Source organism: Stegodyphus dumicola, chromosome 3, assembly GCF_044657685.1.
Source record: "Stegodyphus dumicola isolate Sdum_Otavi_A_Nest chromosome 3, ASM4465768v1".
NCBI classification, from domain to species: Eukaryota; Metazoa; Arthropoda; class Arachnida; order Araneae; family Eresidae; genus Stegodyphus; species Stegodyphus dumicola.
The window spans coordinates 230,674,754-230,694,701 of NC_140770.1; the positions used below are offsets into that span (position 1 = coordinate 230,674,754).

Sequence of the window (19,948 nt, forward strand, 5' to 3'; positions counted from 1 at the left end):
GTGGGCAAAATCATACGGTCACCTATATGGTGCTGAAAGCTCATTCCAATGACAGATGCAGTCTTACACTCCTTGCCCTACCTCAAACAAGTGAGACTAGCCACAACAACACGTTTAAATTAACCCTTAGGACTCTTATGTCAAGTGTGGCTCAACATCATATTTCTTACACCAACTCCTTTCTTGAGCTAGACTCGACATTATACATTGTAATTTCTAAAATAATTAAAAATATTTAAAGCTATTTTTCTTTCAAATATTTTGTAATAAGTAAATAAAGATTAAATTTATTATATTTCACCAATTTAGATAATTTTAAATTCTTCTTAGTATTATTTTTACATTAGGATCAAAACAGTCATTTGTAGTATAGTATCGTGGTTGAACAGGCTACCCAAAGCCTCTGTTGTGTTTTTCAGGGTTGAAATAACTCCAAACTCAAGTTATAAAACAATAACAGGAATTTTAATAAAAACATAAATGTAAGAAGTTAAGATTACATCAATTTGGTATGTGGATAACACTTAATCCAATAGTACTTTTAAATAGTTACAAATGTACTGTGCTAAAAAACCAGCACACTCGGAAAGGTTAGTCCGTGTGAAAACTTTTAGCATAACAAAATACTCCAAGCAGGTCAATGCTACCTCCAGTACTCCTGGTGAACATATGGTCTTCTAGCACAAGAAAGCTGGCTTGTTGAACATGCAGACGATAAATCTTCGAACTGCCGTACTCACTTGAACCCATGGAGGTAGGAAGTAAGAAGGAGTCGCCCTAAACAAGTTTCTCCATACCCTGCTCTGAAGCACCGGCGATCCCTACGTGGTGACCAAAACATTGGGTCATTTACCATTGAGTTCTATGGGATTTGACGCATTCGGGTGTAAATATTTTGTAATTACATCGTAAATATACATATAAATGTATATATTTTCTTTTTCTACAACACTTCAGAATCCTAAGTATGTGAAAACAACATATTTTTAAACAACATTTCATTCTGAACGGAATTAAATACTATACTTTTCACAGGACAGTTTTCTCAGAATGGTTTAATTTGAATGAAATATTTTCACAAGTTTTCGTTAATTACATTAGAAAAAAAAATTATGGTAATTTGATTTTATTCGGTTAAGGTACAAAAATTAAGATCAAAGTTTATTGTATTATTAATATTAAAATTATGCATTATTTCTTTTCTATTTATAGAGCTTCTTCCTAAAATACTTTCTTAAATATGACATGATTTTTTGGCTTAATTCTTTTAATTATACTTATCAGATTTTTTTTTTTTTTTATCCTTCATTTCAACAATACATATTCCAAAACTCTTTATTACGTTCTTAAGTGCGCATCTCATAGCATTTGCTTTACAATACCTTTTAACAGATTGCTTTCCAATACGAACAATTCTTGCTTAAATAGTTTTATAACGTATTTGTCAACAGGATTTCAATTTATGTTTACAATTCAATATTAAGGTTATTATATATTTAGATAACATTTATAATCATTATAAATTAGATACATTTAATCATTAGATTTCTTCACAGTACTTTCACAGTTGTTTATAAGTGAATAAATTCTTCATTTCAAATACATTTATAAATAATTTAATGAATATTTAAGTATTTTGTCAAAGGCAGATACATGCTTTTGCAAGCGCATGCATAAATACCCATACATATTTCCTATTTATCATTTACGGCATGTGCAAATCTTTAATTTCTGTGCATTCACTATATTTTTTGTGTAAAGTAATTTACACTAATTTAGCATACACCCGAAAGTTTTACATAAAAAATATATATGAATATAATTTTAATGAAAATTATAAGTATTATTTTTAATACCCACTCAAAGGTCAGTTTTTCTTCAAAATTCCTCCACGATGGCATCTCTCTCTTTAGGCAGATAGCCCTTGCATGCGTTACTCTATTTAATAAAAACTTAATCTGACCTATGTGCCTAATTACAAATATTTTAACATACATAATTTTATATTTACATTTAGCCATCAAGTTTCAAAATTTTCAAATCTTCTAGAAAATAAATTTTGGCAGATCTCTTTTAGCAATTTTCTTAAAATCTATATTTTTGTAGTGCAACAGCTTAGAATTTTATAAAACAAATTCATAATCAAAATCGCTGTTGTTAGTTATCGAAAAATAACCAAGATTTTTGCGTAAATGTCAGTAAACTATACAAACTGCTATTATCCATCACACTATGAATGTTTCTTTCATGCGAAAGTGTCCCTTTTTCGATTTCTATGGAACTGTCGTGTGTCGAAATACTATCAGAATCTTGTCAAGCGAGCTTCTGAATGTAAACAAAGAACACCCCGTCTGGTGACCCAAGCGTCAAAGCAGTGCTTCACTTCTAGCGTGGAATGGCCCCTCCTCCCTTTCCTACCTCCATGCTTGAACCGAATACTCTAGTCTGTTACATTTCAGTTTTCTTTGACAATTTATATGAAAACTCACAGCTCTCAACTGAGTCCATATAACTAAAGAAGGTCACATATTGAGTTCAGATGTACTTAAAATGTTATATTTAAACCAAGTCACTTAATTTGAATCAGAGAAACATCTGATTTCAAAAATATTTTACAGTTTGAATAATAAGTTCAGGAACATTGGATATATTTAAAGGTCTGACCAATAAATAAGAATATGTGCTAAAAAACTATGAGATATAAGCTGAAAATTGTTTCCCAATTCTTTTCTCAATTTTAACACACGTGCTGAATAAATTTTACATTTAAATTTTATTTCCAACTTTTTTAAATAATAACATCAAAAGCAAGGATGAGTAAATTTTCTCTTGTAAATGGTGTTAATAATGCATCAATAATTTCCACTAAATGTACAGCTCCATCTATTGCACAAACATACATGATGATTATTTCTTTATTGTGGATATAAGATTGATCATCTAGCACCATATATACAGTACAAAGTCCGTAATCTGGACGTCCATTATCCGGAATGATCTATAATCTGGACCTCAAAGCCACAAACTTACACATGCGCGTAAAGCGTTTATTTACTCACATGCGCTTCTGATAATGAAGAAAGTAACAGAAATTATTGAAAAAGAAAAAATTTTGTTTGACAAAGTCGATATTCTCGACACAGCAATTACAGGACTTAAACAGTAGAACTTTGTAACTGAACAAGAAATTATGTCTGTTTATAGAATTAAAGAGAAAGTATTAGCACAAAAAATGAAGCAACTTAAACAACTTACATTGAAAGAAATGTTTAATAAAGTAAACAAATAAATATTAAGCTTTTTTTTTTGTAAATTTTAATACCCTTTAGATCATAATTGCTCTTTGTTTCATAAATTACGGTTTCGTATTTTTAATTGTATAATTTCTGCATGCCATCTTACCAGATTTAAATTGAGGATCTATAATCCGGAAAAATCCCTAATTCGGAATCGCCGAAGTCCCAACGAGTACGGATTACGGACTTTGTACTGTATTTCGTTTGTTTCACTAAAACATTAATACATTTCTCCATTTGTTTTTCATATATATCATTTAATAATTTATCATTTATGTCATTTTTCAATATGGGTTTATATCTAGTAAACAGTATCTCTATTAATTTTATGAAATAAGGAATTTTCACACTACAAAATGATGTATTTCTAGAATAAAAAAAAATTACCTACTTCATCATCCATTTTAGATTTTTGAGATGATGATGTTTTCACAACAGATTTACATATAGCTTTGAATTAGAGCCATCATGATCAGATTTATGTTTGAGACTAAACAAAGAAGTTGCAAACTTTCTTGCATTGTACTAACGTGGCTTGTTTAAAATATTTTAAACAACTCTAATTCTTTAAAAAGTTTGTATTTTTTGTATTCAGTTATTAAAAAATCTCTTAAAAAGCATTATAGATTATCATAAGAACTAATTTTGAACACATTTCCCATCATTTAAAAACAGAAGAATACCAATGATTTTGCTTTTAAATCTGCTGATTAAAACAGGATTTAAATCATAAAGCATGATTAATCAAATTATTAAAACCAGGATTTAAATCACATGATTTATCCTGTAATGTACATTAGATTATTCAATAATTATGAATATTTAACATGCTTATATTATTGCATGCTTTAATATTATTTAGCCGATTTTGTAATATAAATGCTTCGGCCTGCCAAAGGAAAAGGAGAAAGAAGAATACAAGGGGGAGGGGACTATTTTTTAAATTATATCATTTTTAAAATTTTCTTTTTTTTGCAATTTGAAATAAAACAAAAGTTTCATAAAAATTCTATATGCTGCTTATTTCCCTGGTCTATGGTTTTCTACTAGGAATATACATTTTTTTAAACCATCTCCATATTTAATGTAACATGCAAGAGAAAATTAAGTATACAAACATTTAAATTTTGAAATTACACACTTTGTTCCTACCCTGCATATTAAAATATTTTATCATTATTGTAAACTTTAAAACAATGTAACTGGAAAATTAAATGCATAAAAATATGAGTAAGCACAATAATAAAATAATGCTAATGAAATGAAAATCAAACCAAAAATATAAATAGGCATTACTCACTTACACAGTAATATATATTTATAAATATTTGAATAAATTATGGTTCAAAGTAACAAGAAAAAGGATTACAATCATAATAAAAGTTAAGTAGTTTCATCATATTATCAATAAAGCTGACAATTTAAATTGCTTTTTTAATACAGTACAAAGTCCGTAATACGGATGTCCATTATCCGGAATGATCTATAATCCGGGCTTCAAAGCCACAAATTTATGCATGCGCATAATGCGTGTAAAGCCATTAAAGCGTTTACCCATGTGCGCTTACGATAATGAAGAAAGTAACACAGAACGTTATTGAAAACGAAAAAATTTTGATTGACAAGTTAGTCGGTATTCTCAACACGGCAATTACAGGACTTCAACAATGGTACTTTGTAACTGAACAAGAAATTATGTCTGTTTATAGAATTAAAGAGAAAGTATTAGTACAAAAATTAAGCAAATTAAACAACTTATATTGATAGAAATGTTTACTAAAGTAAACAAATAAATATTGAGCTTTCTTTTTAATAAATTTTGGTACCCTTTAGATCATAATTGGTCTTTATTTCATAAATTACAGTTTCATATTTTTAATTGTATAATTTCTGCATGCCATCTTACTAGATTTAAATAGATGACCTATAATCCGGAAAATAAACTCCTAATCCGGAATCACCCAATGAGTCCAGATTATGGACTTTGTACTGTATCCTAAAATCTGAATACTAATTCAACAGAAATCATACTCTAAAAGCTTACACAAATGCAGTTTTAGATGATGCATTCATTCTTACTGGCATAATATCTGCGTATGTCTCATCCACAGAAAGCATCACATTAACTAAAAATAAAATTTGGGTATAACTTTAATAAAGAATCATTCATAATTACAATTCTACTTTCAATACATAAATAAATATAAAAGAGTATTCATGTTATCCATTAATGGTCTCATGTTAAAAACGAAATGAACACACTATGAAATCTTGTCAAGTTCTCTTAAAGTTTATTTTTATAATTATCATGTTCAGATCAAATTTATTTTTTAAGTAACCAACAATTTTGTCTAAACAAATTTTTATATTATGATTTCTCATATAGATCAGTCAATTTTTATAACAGGCTGAATAATGAACTGGCCAATTGCATAGCCAGCCATCTAAAATAGTTATAAGGAAAAAATGTACATATAAATATAATTATTTTAATGAGTCCAGCTAAAGTAATTTCACAGGTTCCACTATTAATTAACAACAGTATAAATGAACTGCTTATTTTGTTAATCAATAAAAGACAGATTAAATTTGAAAGAAGAATTAAACACTTTATGTTTCACCAAACAGCAACAACACCTTGGCATGTGAAAGATAAAAATATTTTTGCTAGTGGCAACACATATCTTTTAATGTTGATTAGATTTGAAAGCTAAATATCTTATGCATTGCTGAATGGCAATATGTTAATTTTAAATTGCCATATTTGTTAATCAAAATTTCATTAAGTTTGTACAAAATATGAAATAATATGAAATAAAAAATATAAAATTTAAAATTCAAGTTTAAAATTCAGGTATGCACATTTGGCAGATGACTAAGTGTGCTCAAAATTCTGTGGCTTGAGGTATCATTTTTTTGCATGATACAAGGTACATATGTACATGAATAGTATTTTTTTATTATTTAATTATAGAAATAATTTATCAGACAAAGCCAGCTCAAAATCAGAATTATTTCCTTCTAAAAACTAAAACTGAGATTTATAACATTAGGACAACCAAAAATAAACCAGACTGCTGGATTTTTTTAGCGAAAGTTCTAGAAGCATGTAAATAAATAACCTTTGATGTTCCGACTATCATACTGCTTACCAGAAACTCATTTTAATCTCTTTTTAGTCATGGGTGGCATTAGTGAGAATGAAGAGTAAGCACAAAGTGCATCAGCTGTGGAAGAAAGAATTTGTGATAAGATTTTAGTAGAAGTAAAGATTTCAGAATTTTGACCAGGCTTTGCAGACAACATGGAGAAATGCCTGCTTAATATATATGGATTGGATATCCTGCCTTAAGCCTGTTGTACTCCAGATTTAACCCCCAGTGTTCCCCAGAATCATCACAGAAATCTAAGAGTGGATATGCACCCAATCAAACACCTTCTTTGAAAAATGGGTTCAATATCCAGAATGTTAGAAAAGATGTATTGTAGAATATGAAAATTATTTCAAATCACAATATGGTTTACAAAAATGTAATCATTCCATTAGGTGCAATTTATATTTGAAAAGCCTAATAATTTTTGTCAAGGAAGTATAATTTAAATTCTTAATACTTTTTTAAAAGAAACTTTTTTCTTTCCTCTAAAAATCAGATCAACTACATTTTATAGACCATATTTAAAGAAGAATTTTTTTTAAAAATGAATTGAAATTAAGAACTTTGATAATCACAAATACTGAAGTAAACTGGTTTCTGTACTTTCAAAGATAAGCTTCAAAAAATTCAATAAGCATTAAAAAATAATATGTTTTGATTCTACATTTAGAAAGTGTCATATAACGACTGTAATGATTTATTTTCAGATTTCAGATCTAATTAATATTTAACAATTTTGTTACTTAGTTCTTCCTTCCCTCCTTTAATTAAAAAAAAGAGCACATCTTTACACAAAATAAATACCTAAAATAATTCTTAGAATACCTAAAAAATAATTAAAATTTAATGAAAATGTTCAATTACTTAAATGTTTGTTAAAATTACATATCTTATGAAATTTTAAACTTTTACAAAACTGAGCTATCTGTGTGTGTTTCATATTGTTTGTTCATCAACAGTTTTTCGGTTGTATTTTTTAAGTTTATAAAACTGTTGATAGGTTTCTCTGATAACCACTTTTCAATCAAGAGTTCTTAAAATTTTCGCTCCTTTTTTAGATTTGATTAAGATTTGCAAGTCTTCATTTTCTTCCATACCATTTCTTCCATAACTACCTGTTGAAGCTTCTACACAGCTTTGAACACTATATATTATAACTATGATATGCTATAATATCATAGTTAGTTATTTCCCATGTTGTCTCAATATTATTTAAATTGCAATATATTCTAAAAATGAATTTTCATATCTTCCTTCACTGACATCTAAAGCATTAGCTATAACAAAGGAAGGATTATTCATAAAAAAGCAATTTAAATATTTTAATAAATTCCAAATTTATATTGTTAAGCATTGTGTGCTCCTGGAAAGGTTTTCATGATAAAAGAACAGTAAATAAATGATAATGGCTTAAAAAAGGTAGTCCGTTATTTTAGTTAAAGATTCATAAAAACAATACAGAAATTAATACTGATATTTTGAAATCAAGAAGAAAGGGTATTAATTTATTACTTCATATAAAATTAAAGATTCAAATGAAAATATGGCTTCAACATTCCAGGAACAAACTTATCAATACAATAGGAATATGTTTTTATTCATATAAATTTCCTTTTTTAATTTCATATTTATGTGTATATGTAAGAAAAATGAAGAATATATATTCTTTATTTTAAAGATTAAATTAGCAACGTAAATTTCTTTCCACTATTCTAAAAATAGTAACCTCTCTCTGCACTATGTCATTTCAAGACTATTCTATGTCATATAATTCTTATGTAATTATGATGATGTAAATGGAACTAAACCAGCCAATAGTAATTTTACAGCAATATTAACTATCCGAGCAAAATGCTTTGAGAACTAACTCAGTCTGACTTGAGATTTCATCACACATTTGCTTTCTACACTTTGCCTTAGCTGGACTGTAGTCTGTCTGCTACTGCTTTCTTGCTACAAAGTTATCAAAAATGTAAGGAACAGTCACGTTTAACCCCTTAACTGGTCAATTTTTTCCCAGAAATGTTCCAAAAAAAAAGCATATTTTTTATTGCACATAATTAAAGTCCTAACTTAGTATAAAAGGAAAATGAAAGAATTTTTTAAAAAATTTGATAATTAATGAATTTAAGCATTTTTTTATTTTATAACTTTGTAACACAAATGCCCCTGTGTGTTGGCTCTTTGTAATCACAGAGTTTATGCAGTAAAGACCGTTATACAGATCTCACAAACTGCGAATCTAAATAAAAACTTACCATACGTTAAAAATTCATACTTTCAATACTATTGTTGAGTAGTCCTTTTTTGTGTGGTACAATTTGAAACACGGTTTTAGACAAAGTCCTGCATCCCAATCAGGACAGATATACCATGTTTCCTTTCGGATTCTCTTTCCACTTTCATTCCTTCTGGAACAGCATACAATGCATTGTCTGGCAGGTCTCAGTTTCTTCTCTGTTGGAGCAATAACTTCTATGAAGTGTCTCAAAGGATTAGGCTCAGAACCAGGTCATCCATATATGAAAGTCATCCCAGAATGGTATTTCTCGATAATTCTGTCAACAAGATCAAGTCTGAACTGTAACTGCGTTTTCTTTCCACCTTTCTTACAATATACGACATATGAGTTCCATACAGCAATATTAAAAATGTGGAAAAAATTTTTTCTATAATAATTTTTTCTCTCTTTCTAATGACTTCAAAATTTTTCAAATTTGGTCCATGCAGTCTACTCCTCTCATCGTGTTATTATAATCCATAACAATTTTTGGTTTCTGTTTCGTTTCAGAGCGGACCTGTATTTCTACCTTTTCAGTATTATGAATAGTAGACAGTAATGAAACATTTTTTTTGTCCATCCACTTCATAACAGAAACTTTTCCTCTTTGAAATGTAATGATTTCTCCTTTTTTTAGTTTTTTTCTTTTGCATTTCCTTTGGGACTTCTTTCCTTTTTAGATTTATGGTGCCATATGTATCCGTTCAACAGGAAACTAATTTAACAGCTAATTCTGGTGATGAATAATAATTATCCGTCATATAAGACAATATCCTTTATGCAGTTACGGATGCATCATTGTCATAACAACTTGTGATGAAATACATAGATTTGAAAACTCTGGTTTCAGAACCGTGTTTTTGCCTGTGTATATTATTATAGAGCACACATAACCAGAAATCGATTCACACAGCATGAAGCATGTTATTCCAAATCTTGCTCTTTTTAGGGAAATATACTGCTTCCAACCTAATCTTCCTTTGAAAAGCATAAGGCTTTCATCTATAGTTAAATCATGTTGTGGTGTCACTGCCAAACGAAACTTTTCATTCAGATGTTTCAAAACTGGCCATAATCTGACTAATTTTGGACATTCGTGACTTTGTGCATCAAATGCTGAATTATCCGAAAAATGTAAGTACCGTTGCAAAAGATGAAATCGACGATGAGTCATTATTTGGGGGGAAAATGGCGTGTATGTGGAATGTCTCTTACTGCAGTACTGATCAATTGCAGGCTTCTTTATAATTTCTTGGAGTATAGCCAGAGCAAAAAATATATGCATCTCTTCCTGAGTTGTTTGTTTCCAAAATTTACTTCTTGAGAATTTTTTTGCAGTGCTTGACTGGATGCACTGTGTCACATATCTTTTTGTTTCTTCTACAATTTTATTCATCAGAGAAGAATCAATAAATGCTTCATAAAATTGTAGTTCCTCAGAAGTATCATCAGTTTGTATATTTACTGCTGGAACATCAGTAAAATGAAACCTGGGACATGCAAGAGGTGGGTTTTCCATATCAATTTCAATAAAATTTCTAGCAGAAGTCAAGTCTTCATCGGAGTTAAGCTCACTACACATGTCATCTGAAGAATTATCCAGAACATTACATGACAGTTCTGAATTTGTACCCGAATCATCAGAAGCATCTAACAATAAAGTAACATCATCTATTGTATCATACATAACTAAAGAGCTTTGAATTCACAACCAGAAAACCGTGTAGCAAAACTTTCAAGAACCAAGAATGCAAAGTACTTTCGACTTCCGGTAACAAAAGAAAAACTGATTAGAATGCTTTTAAATGGCATGGACAAGCTATGCCATCTATTGAAATCTTCTATTACTAAAGTCTCTCTTTCAATATATTAAAAATACGGGCAAATAAAAATAAGACGGGGAAATATCGATGCACGGATGCATCCAATGATCAGTAGCCCATACAATGTATGGGCAAACCAGTTAAGGGGTTAATGTGCCAACTTGTATGTAGCTACAACATGTTGCTGAAAAAAAGACTGAAGTTTTAATCTGCCTTTGCCTCCAATTTCCTAGTCATTATGGATCAAAACTTCTATGCCATCCAAATTCTTGCTCCTGAATTTATTACATATATATGCACACACACACACATACACACACATATATATATATATATATTAGAGAGAGAGACAGACAAAGAGAGACAGAGAAAGGAAGAGAGATAAATTCTTGCTCCTGAATTTATTACATATATATGCACACACACACACATACACATATATATATATATATATATATATATTAGAGAGAGAGACAGACAAAGAGAGACAGAGAAAAGAAGAGAGATATCAGACTAATTCATCATTGATTCTGATTATTTAACCAGACAAGCTTGCAAAAGTTCGGTTCTCTCACGTTGTTTAACTTTTGTTTATTAATTCCTATATAATCTTTAGTGCTAAATCTGAAAATAGCATTATTTTTTTTTTTTTTCGATCAAGTCAGGGTTTTTTTGCAACTTTCAAGATTTGTAAAAAGTCACTGTAAATCGTAACTTGCAAAATTTGTAAAAAATAAAAAAATTGCTAAATGTGACACATTAGACTTAGTTTAACGTTTTTTAAGCTTAAACTAAGATAATGTACATAAAATATACAATTTTATTTCTTGTGTCAGTTCCCATTGAGTTCTCATGCTTTTTCTTTTATATCCTCAATGGGATTCATTTTAGTGTAATATCCAGCAATAGTCAGTCATCAAAATAATCCTTTCAGGAAGATAATCCAAATATGAATTTGGCATGTGAAACTTTAAGTTCAAGAAATAACCTAATTCTTTTGTAGTTTTGCAACATGTTCTTAGTGATTGATTTAATGTTTGGGTCATTCTTATTGCCCAGAAACTTAGTTGCTATGCCTAAAAGGCTCTCGAGGCTTCTTTTTCCTCAGCTTACATTTGTTTCTCAAATTACACAGTGTTTCCTTTTCGTTCGTTGTTTGTTAGACACATGACCAATAAAGACACTCTTTTAGTTTGGCAGTTGAAAGGGCTAGAAATTTGTCACAGATTTAAAATACTGGCCTTCTTTTGTTAAAGCTCTGATAAATTGCTTCATAGAGCCTAATTTGATATGCAGAGATGAAAAAAAAACTTCATTTGGATCTATGAGAGCTCTCAGAGCACATTTTTGATTCCAGGTTCTAATGAATCCTTTTTTGACCAGTCTTTCTTAATTCAATGTCTACTATGCAGGAAGAGAGATAAATTCTTGCTCCTGAATTTATTCATATATATGCACACACACACACATACACACACATATATATATATATATATATATATATATCAGAGAGAGAGACAGACAAAGAGAGACAGAGAAAAGAAGAGAGATATCAGACTAATTCATCATTGATTAAGACACAATAACACACCAAACAAATACTAATTCAGAAGTCAAACAACAAAAATCAGCGTTATACCTACAAAATTTTCACAGGACTAGTTTCGATGGTTTTACCGAACCATCATCTTCAGCTGCAAAACCGCAAATTGTTCATTTGCGGTTTTGCAGCTGAAGATGATGGTTCGGTAAAACCATCGAAACTAGTCCTGTGAAAATTTTGTAGGTATAACGCTGATTTTTGTTGTTTGACTTCTGAATTAGTAATTCATCATTGATTCTGATTATTTAATCAGACAAGCTTGCAAAAGTTCGGTTCTCTCACGTTGTTTAACTTTTGTTTATTAATTCCTATATAATCTTTAGTGCTAAATCTGAAAACAGCATTATTTTTTTTTTCGATCAAGTCAGGGTTTTTTTGCAACTTTCACATTATGCAAAAGGGAAACTCTGTGTACATTCTTTGCTGTCTTAACAGCAATGATATCATTCTGAGGTCACCGTAAGTAATAATTGTCATATTTCATTTTATTCAGATGAAATGCTAAATCATTGTAATGTTCTTTAAAATAAACAGAATGTCTGACAGTTATTCATGCATATATATTCTCATTGTAAAAAAGGACAACTTTGAGGCTTCTTTTGGATGAATCTATGAACAGTTTCCATTCAATACATTTGTACTGAATGTTAAATTGAATCATAAGTCCACACATATCAACAGTGCAGAAGACAAAGTTTTCTTCATCTGAGAAAAATGGAAGAGGCTTCTTCTCTGTACTTGAACTAGGAAAATGAAGTGAAATGAAGTTTTTTGAGTTTTTTAACAATTTTGAAATTTGTGAAAAATCCTAACATGATGGTAAAAAATGAGGGTCATTTTTGGATTTAGTACTAAAAAATTCATAAGAATCAGTTGTCAAAAGTTGAAAAACACAGACACTGCAGGCTTGTGTAATGAAAGTACACTGTACCTGAAACTTCCTTTGGCATCTATATTAAGTCTATTATTTCTATTTAAATCCTTGTTCCTTGTGTATGCCACATAACAGTAAAATTTAATTTTATCTATCGTCTATTCTGTCCAGATACAGTCTTTCACATTAATTCATAATATTTTTTTTGATAGATAAAAATATAAATAAAAGGTTTTATACATAAGAGTTATCAGCTGTGCCTGTTTTCCTCATTCTGCTGCTTTTACGTCAAAAACATCAAGAATTACTACTAAACAAATTTTGAATTAAACAGGAGAAAAATCACAGCTTTGAAAAATATAAGATCCACAGTCCTAACAATTATTATAAAAATATAGCACTTATATTCTCAGTAGGTTCATACCTGCTTTTTGTCCTTCATCTGCCAAAGATAATAAATTTGGAAGATCTTTATAGCTGTCAGGACCAGCTACAATATCCACCATCCGCTCTTTTTCCAAAAACTTATGTTTTAATCTTTCAGCCATACAGCCTAGAATATATATATATATATGTATATATATATAAGTATAAACATACACATATGCCATATTGAGAAATACATGTAACATAGATTTATGGTAAAGATTACACGCTAAAAGCTGAAAAAATTTATTGCACATAAAATGAAAATATAACAATGATGAGTAGACCATAAAGAGAGTAAAATCAATCAATAATAAATTATAAAACTATATAAGAAATTTTAATTTTTATATTTTATAAGAAAGAAAATACTTTAAAAATCCTTAGAAAGAGGGGTTACATCATATTGTAACAGAAGATGCTGAATTAAGGTAATTCAAAACAGTTCTGATCATTAAAACGAAGCAAAAAAAAAGTAACAGAGTTAAGTACTTAACACAATTTTAACATTTTCCCTAAATGTTTCACCTGCTCTTTTCAGATATGATATTTTTTCCAAAAGCCTTGATACTTTTTTTACTTTTATTTTAAGGATTATATTTTTATTCTGCATTTATTTTAGCAACTGATGAGCTCAAGTGAAACATAAATTAGGCATGAGCTCCCATCAAGATTCATAAGGCAACAGAATAATTATTTGGCAACCAATGTTGTCATCAAAAAGTATTTAAGTGGCAGCCCAGGTATGACTACGGCAACTCAGACATGTCCTAGCACATGTCTGATTAAGCATAACCAAATTTGCACTTTTGAATTCAACAGTGGCGTACCGAGGGGGGCAAAGGGGTGTATGATGCCCAGGGCGCCGCTCCCAGAGCGGCACCAAATGGTCTCCAAACAAGATTTTCATCATATCACTGTGTTTTTTTCGGGGAAGGAGGGCGCCAAAAAGGTATTTTGCCCCGGGCCCAGTTATGCTCGTTACTCCACTGGAATTCGTCATTTTTCTATTCAGAGTTTTTTTTAACAGACCCTCTCTTTCTCTCTATATATATGTATATGTATGTCTCTCTATATATGTATATGTATGTCATAATTCCGGGAACATAGATGAGGAATCAACTTGCAGTCGTCGTGGTAGAAGGTGAAGGCTTACAGATGAAGATAACAAAACATGACGAATTTCCGGTCTTCACTTCCACGTATATAAAATCATCTCAGCAGATATTTATCCAATCATAATTAAATCAGAGACATTTCTATGATTCAATCATAATGAAATATAATAAATTGGCATGTACATTGATTCTTAACACTTGGCATGCGGGTATACTTCGCCGCCAATTTACGAGTGCAGCGGGCGTTTTTTCGTGAAATTTTACAATGTATTTAAAAATATTTTTTCATAACAAATACAAATAGATATGATAACACTTTAATAGTTCTTTATAGCATGGTACTGTTCAAAGCATTTTCCTCTGTGAAGAGGAACACGGCAGAAGCTACATATAAAACACGTTTCACTTTGCACTTTTTTGGCTGCGCACACGCGACATTGTCTTTGTGGATTTTTCTTCTTTCCAGCACCAACAGTTTTCCCAACATGTGTTTGTGCATATCCATGGATAATCTTCCAGAAGGGTCGCGTTTTGATATCATTTGCTCTGGTTCTTCAGTGCTGGTTTTAGGTAGTTCATCAGTAACCCAATGCTGTGCGATATCGTGCAAAAATTTCTTGTATCTTATTTTTTGCGTTTTTGTCGAATTGTATACTACATATGCATTGAAAAATGCACAATTCATCATGCACATAGCTAAACACTTTGTCCACTTCACTGTTTTATGCAAAATACTATAGTAGGACAAATACTATAGTATGAAGGAGTTTTCATGTACATGTTTTCATGTAAATGAAAGGAGTTTTCATGTACTTGTTGTAGTTGATCAAAGCATTTGGCTTTATAATTTTTTGTCTCTTGATACGATCAACGTTACTACTTTCTTTCATTTCCGCAGAATGTATTGAAGAGATGAGACTGACTTCTTTCTTGGATTGCCAAACTTGTACCAATACATCTTTTTTTCTGCAAAAGCAATCCGCATATAATGTCACAAATATATATACCGTATTTGACGGCATATAATACGCACTTTTTTTTCCTAAATTTGGTCTCAAAAAAGTTACCTGCGTCTTATACGTGAAGGTAACTGCATTCAATAATTGTTTATTTGGCTTTTACGAAACGTGAGAACTAAAAGAAACCACACTATTGAAACTTTTTTTCCTTGTGTGTGGCCATCTAAATAAGAGTGCGTCTTACATGCCAGTGCATCTTATATGCTGTCAAATACAGTAATTATATATATTTAATAAATTTGTGGTAGATACTCGCTATCCACCACAAATCTACTAAATACGTATTTTTATGTGACCCGCGCTCCAATGACAGACTGCAAAAAGCTTAAAAATACGTTGCCCGCATGCCAAGTGTTAAAATTAAGACGCAGGCATTTTAGACACAGAAGTAAAGCAAGGAGATATTAGCAAGGTAGAAGCTAGCCGAAGAAGTGATGTAATTAGCTGCCAGGGGTATTTATACCAAGTTTGATGTACTAATCTATGATTGGTTAGTTAGCAGTGTTAACGTCGAAAACACTGCTAACTAACCAATAACTAACCTAAGGGAGAGTGTAGAATGTTAATTTTGAGGTCACCAATTATTTTTTAAAGCAGCCATTGTATTTTGTTTTATCTTAACAAATGGCAAACAAACAAATGACTTAACTTAACAAATGACTGTGGAGTTTGCAAATGATGAAAAGGAAAGAGCTGCATTTTGGCAGAAATATGACATTTTGTCCAACAAAACATGCAAACATGCACTTTGATACAGTCAAAAGTCGTTAATCTGGACTCGTCGGGACTTCGGCGATTCCGAATTATTGATTTTTCCGGATTATAGATCATCAGTTTAAATCGCGTAAGATGGCATGCAGAAATTCTAAAATTAAAAATATGAAACCGTAATTTATGAAATAAAGAACAATTATGATCTAAAGGGTATCAAAATTTACAAAAAAAAAAAAAGCTTAATATTTATTTGTTTACTTTATTAAACATTTCTTTCAATGTAAGTTGTTTAAGTTGCTTCGTTTTATGTGATAATACTTTCTCTTTAATTCTATAAACAGACATAATTTCTTGTTCAGTTACAAAGTTCCGCTGTTCAAGTCCCGTTAATTGCTGTGCCGAGAATACCGACTAACTTGTCAATCGAAATTTTTTCGTTTTCACTAACCTCTCTGTCACATTCTTCATGTCTTTATCCAATTTTTGCAGCAGTTCCACTTTTTGTTTGATGGTTATTGAAACATACTTTCGTTTTGTACGATACTTTGGGAGCTCCAGATTTGGAAATTCTATTTGACATAATCGAAAGTTCAAGTTTACTTTTATAAAATTGCTCTTACAGTCTGCAAAAAATAATAAGCCGGATCCAATTCGAAGATTAAGGAACAACGCAATCATCAACATTAACTGAAATAGATAATTAGATAATTTAATAATTTTAGATTATACCGTCCGTTATACATAAAACGGCCAAGCGAAAACGTATTCTGCGCTTGCGCACACGCAAATGCGCAGTCGTAAGAGGTCTTACGCGCACGCGTAAATGCCTGCGCGCATGTGTCAACGCTGCGCATGCGCAGAAAGTTTTTAGCTTTGAGGTCCGGATTATAGATCATTCCGGATTATAGGTGTCCGAATTAACGACTTTTGACTGTACATCTTAAACGAACATATTTTATAAAAATGCATTACAAAAAATTGCAAGAGAGATGTTACAAAGAATGTCAGAAACTGATTTGAAGATAACAATGTCTCATTCACAACAACTGTTTGCTTCATTTATCATTGGCTGCCATGAAGGCCAAAATTGTGCAGATTGCAGAATTTGGCGATTCTCTGATTTTCTTTTTCAGCAATTCTGGTATTCTTAGCATGTCATAATTTTGGAAACAGCTTTTGCTTCTGGCATATTAGCTTGGCAAAAAATTAGCTGTAAATGAGTTTTCAGATACTTTTCAAAGTTCAACAAATTCAGAACTTTTCAACCGGACAGTAATTAATCAAGATGTATAAAAAAGCAAGTCATAAGAACTTCATATTTTATTTTATTGTCATAATTTACTTTAAGTTCAGTCGCATCACCTGGCAAAATAAATACAAAAAGTGAATTCATTTCTTAAAAATTAAAAAATATATATATCAAAAGAAAGAAAATAGATAGATATGTAACAGAGATTCAAATCTTAAAATAGTACAAAATAAATTAAATGCATGCTCAACATATTTCAGATGAGTTATTTAACTGATTAATGTCTAAGCAACAAAGAAATATGCTATATTAGACAGCTTACTAAAATACTTAGTGAGTCCAGCCACATTAATTGCAAATTTATATATTATGATTTAGCAAATGAAGCCATGAATTTGTAATTAAAGGTAAATGCCAAGAAAAGAGTTTTCAACTCCATACATGGCCTTCACCTTGTCAAAGTGCCCTCAGCTTTTGTACATGCAATGATTTTTTTAATGGAAACTATCCTCAAAGATCACAAGATCTAACACTGCAATATTTTTTTCCTTCTGGATTTAGCCTATGTCATCATTTAAATTCTATAATGTCATTTAAGACAGTATCTCATCACACATCACTCGGTGTCAGTAGAGCATTTTACTGAAAATTACAGATCTTTTAAAAGACATGCTTCAACATATTTCTGCCAAGGTGTATCGCTGCACTCACTGTTGAGAAATACCCCTATGTGTTATCATGCTAGTACATGTTTGTAGCCCAATCAAGCAATAAATGTTACATTTCAACTAGTTGAAAACAGATCATAAAACCACTAATGTAGTTAATAGGATTTATTGTGCAAAGGCACTTTTATATTCTGTAGGCTTTAGGCCTCTTTGTGGAATGAACTGTCAAAGAGAATTCAGTATTAGACCCCCTCATCAAAACAAAACAAAAAACAAACAAACAAAAAAATCAGATCTCTTTCCTTCAGAGCAAAAGAGCTTCCTTCTCTATCTCTTTTCAAAGATGATGGACCAAACAAATGAGGTTTAGCCTTGAATATCACATAATAGCTCAATGTGTAAAGCTTGTTCAAAGTAGTATCACATGGATGCATCATGCAAGACTGTCTTGACCGATCAGTTCCTGAATTGAGAAAAAAGCTTTACAGTAGAAATGGGATGACTGCTTGTCAGAGAAAACAGAGAGAAAGAAGTCTAAATTTCAAATAACATGAGGAATATGGGGTAAAGCAGCAATATTATTATATAAATTCAGCATCAGAGCCATGTCTTGAGCAAGTCAAACAATCACATGTACTAATGAGCCAATTTGAGTGAATGTAAGTCAAAAAGATAGCAGAAGCACTATCATTAGCTGTACTTCAGCATCCTCAGTAGTTTTTAGAAGCAATTTTATCTATGTTACTCAGCACAGTAATGTAGTATTTTTGAGCAGATCCATACATAAATTTCATAATTTGAATAATTTAAACTTATTTCAAGGATTCTTACTCTTTTGACACCTTTTCAGCAGTTGTAGAATTTCATTTAGGAATCCATGTGTCTTGTTACTGAGAACGAGAGTTCTATACGTTAGTTATCCATCCCAAGAGTCAGTGTTATTTTCGATACTCACTTCTTAACAGAAGAGGGTAGTGAGGGGGTAGTTTCTTCATTTGTACTGCTGGAGTTATACCTATTTCTCCATGTATTATTTTTTTTCTTTAATTTAGGGTAAGCTTTGAAAGTACATGGGTGGTTTCCATTGCATCAATAACATGTGACAGGCTGATTTGGGGAGAGCTTCCATGTTTAAATTAAGTGGGCTTGAGCCCACTTGAGATATCTGGTTTTGTTAAAATAGCAATGCTGACTGTGGGTGAATTTGTTTTATACCGAAAGGAGATAGTTAGTCCTTTCCTTGGTTTATAGAGCATACTATTAAGTTGAAATAATAGTTTGATGTCAAAGAGTTGACAGCCTTCTTCATTTACAAAAGCTTCCACAAAATATATTGGGAGTAGTTCTATATGGTTCTCGTATTTCTGCTGAAATTTCCATACATTGGTCACAGGAATTTTCAAGCATGAGAATTCAATTTTTAATTTTAGCCTCTGCATAGTCTGCTAGGAGACCTCTCCCAGCTTTTATTGAGGTGTCTTTAGGGCTTCTGTGAATTCAATTTCTTTTTTTTTCTTTTTCCTTCTTTTTTTTTTCAAAATTTTTGTTCTTCATGAGAATTCAATTTTTAATTTTAGCCTCTGCATAGTCTGCTAGGAGACCTCTCCCAGCTTTTATTGAGGTGTCTTTAGGGCTTCTGTGAATTCAATTTCTTTTTTCTTTTCTTTTTTTTTTTTTTTCAAAATTTTTGTTCTTCATGAGAATTTAATTTTTAATTTTAGC

At 30.7% G+C, this 19,948-nt stretch overlaps 1 protein-coding gene across 1 annotated transcript in view; it reads right to left on the reverse strand.

Annotated features, from left to right (window-relative positions):
- LOC118192672 (uncharacterized) overlaps positions 1 to 19,948 on the reverse strand; it is a 70,879-nt gene that overhangs the window by 42,158 nt on the left and 8,773 nt on the right. The window contains exons 4-5 of the mRNA XM_085813893.1: positions 13,457 to 13,585; positions 5,341 to 5,422 (exon numbers count right to left, since the gene is read on the reverse strand). Coding sequence (XP_085670019.1) covers positions 5,341 to 5,422; positions 13,457 to 13,585 — 211 coding nt within the window. The remainder of the gene's footprint in view (positions 1 to 5,340; positions 5,423 to 13,456; positions 13,586 to 19,948) is intronic.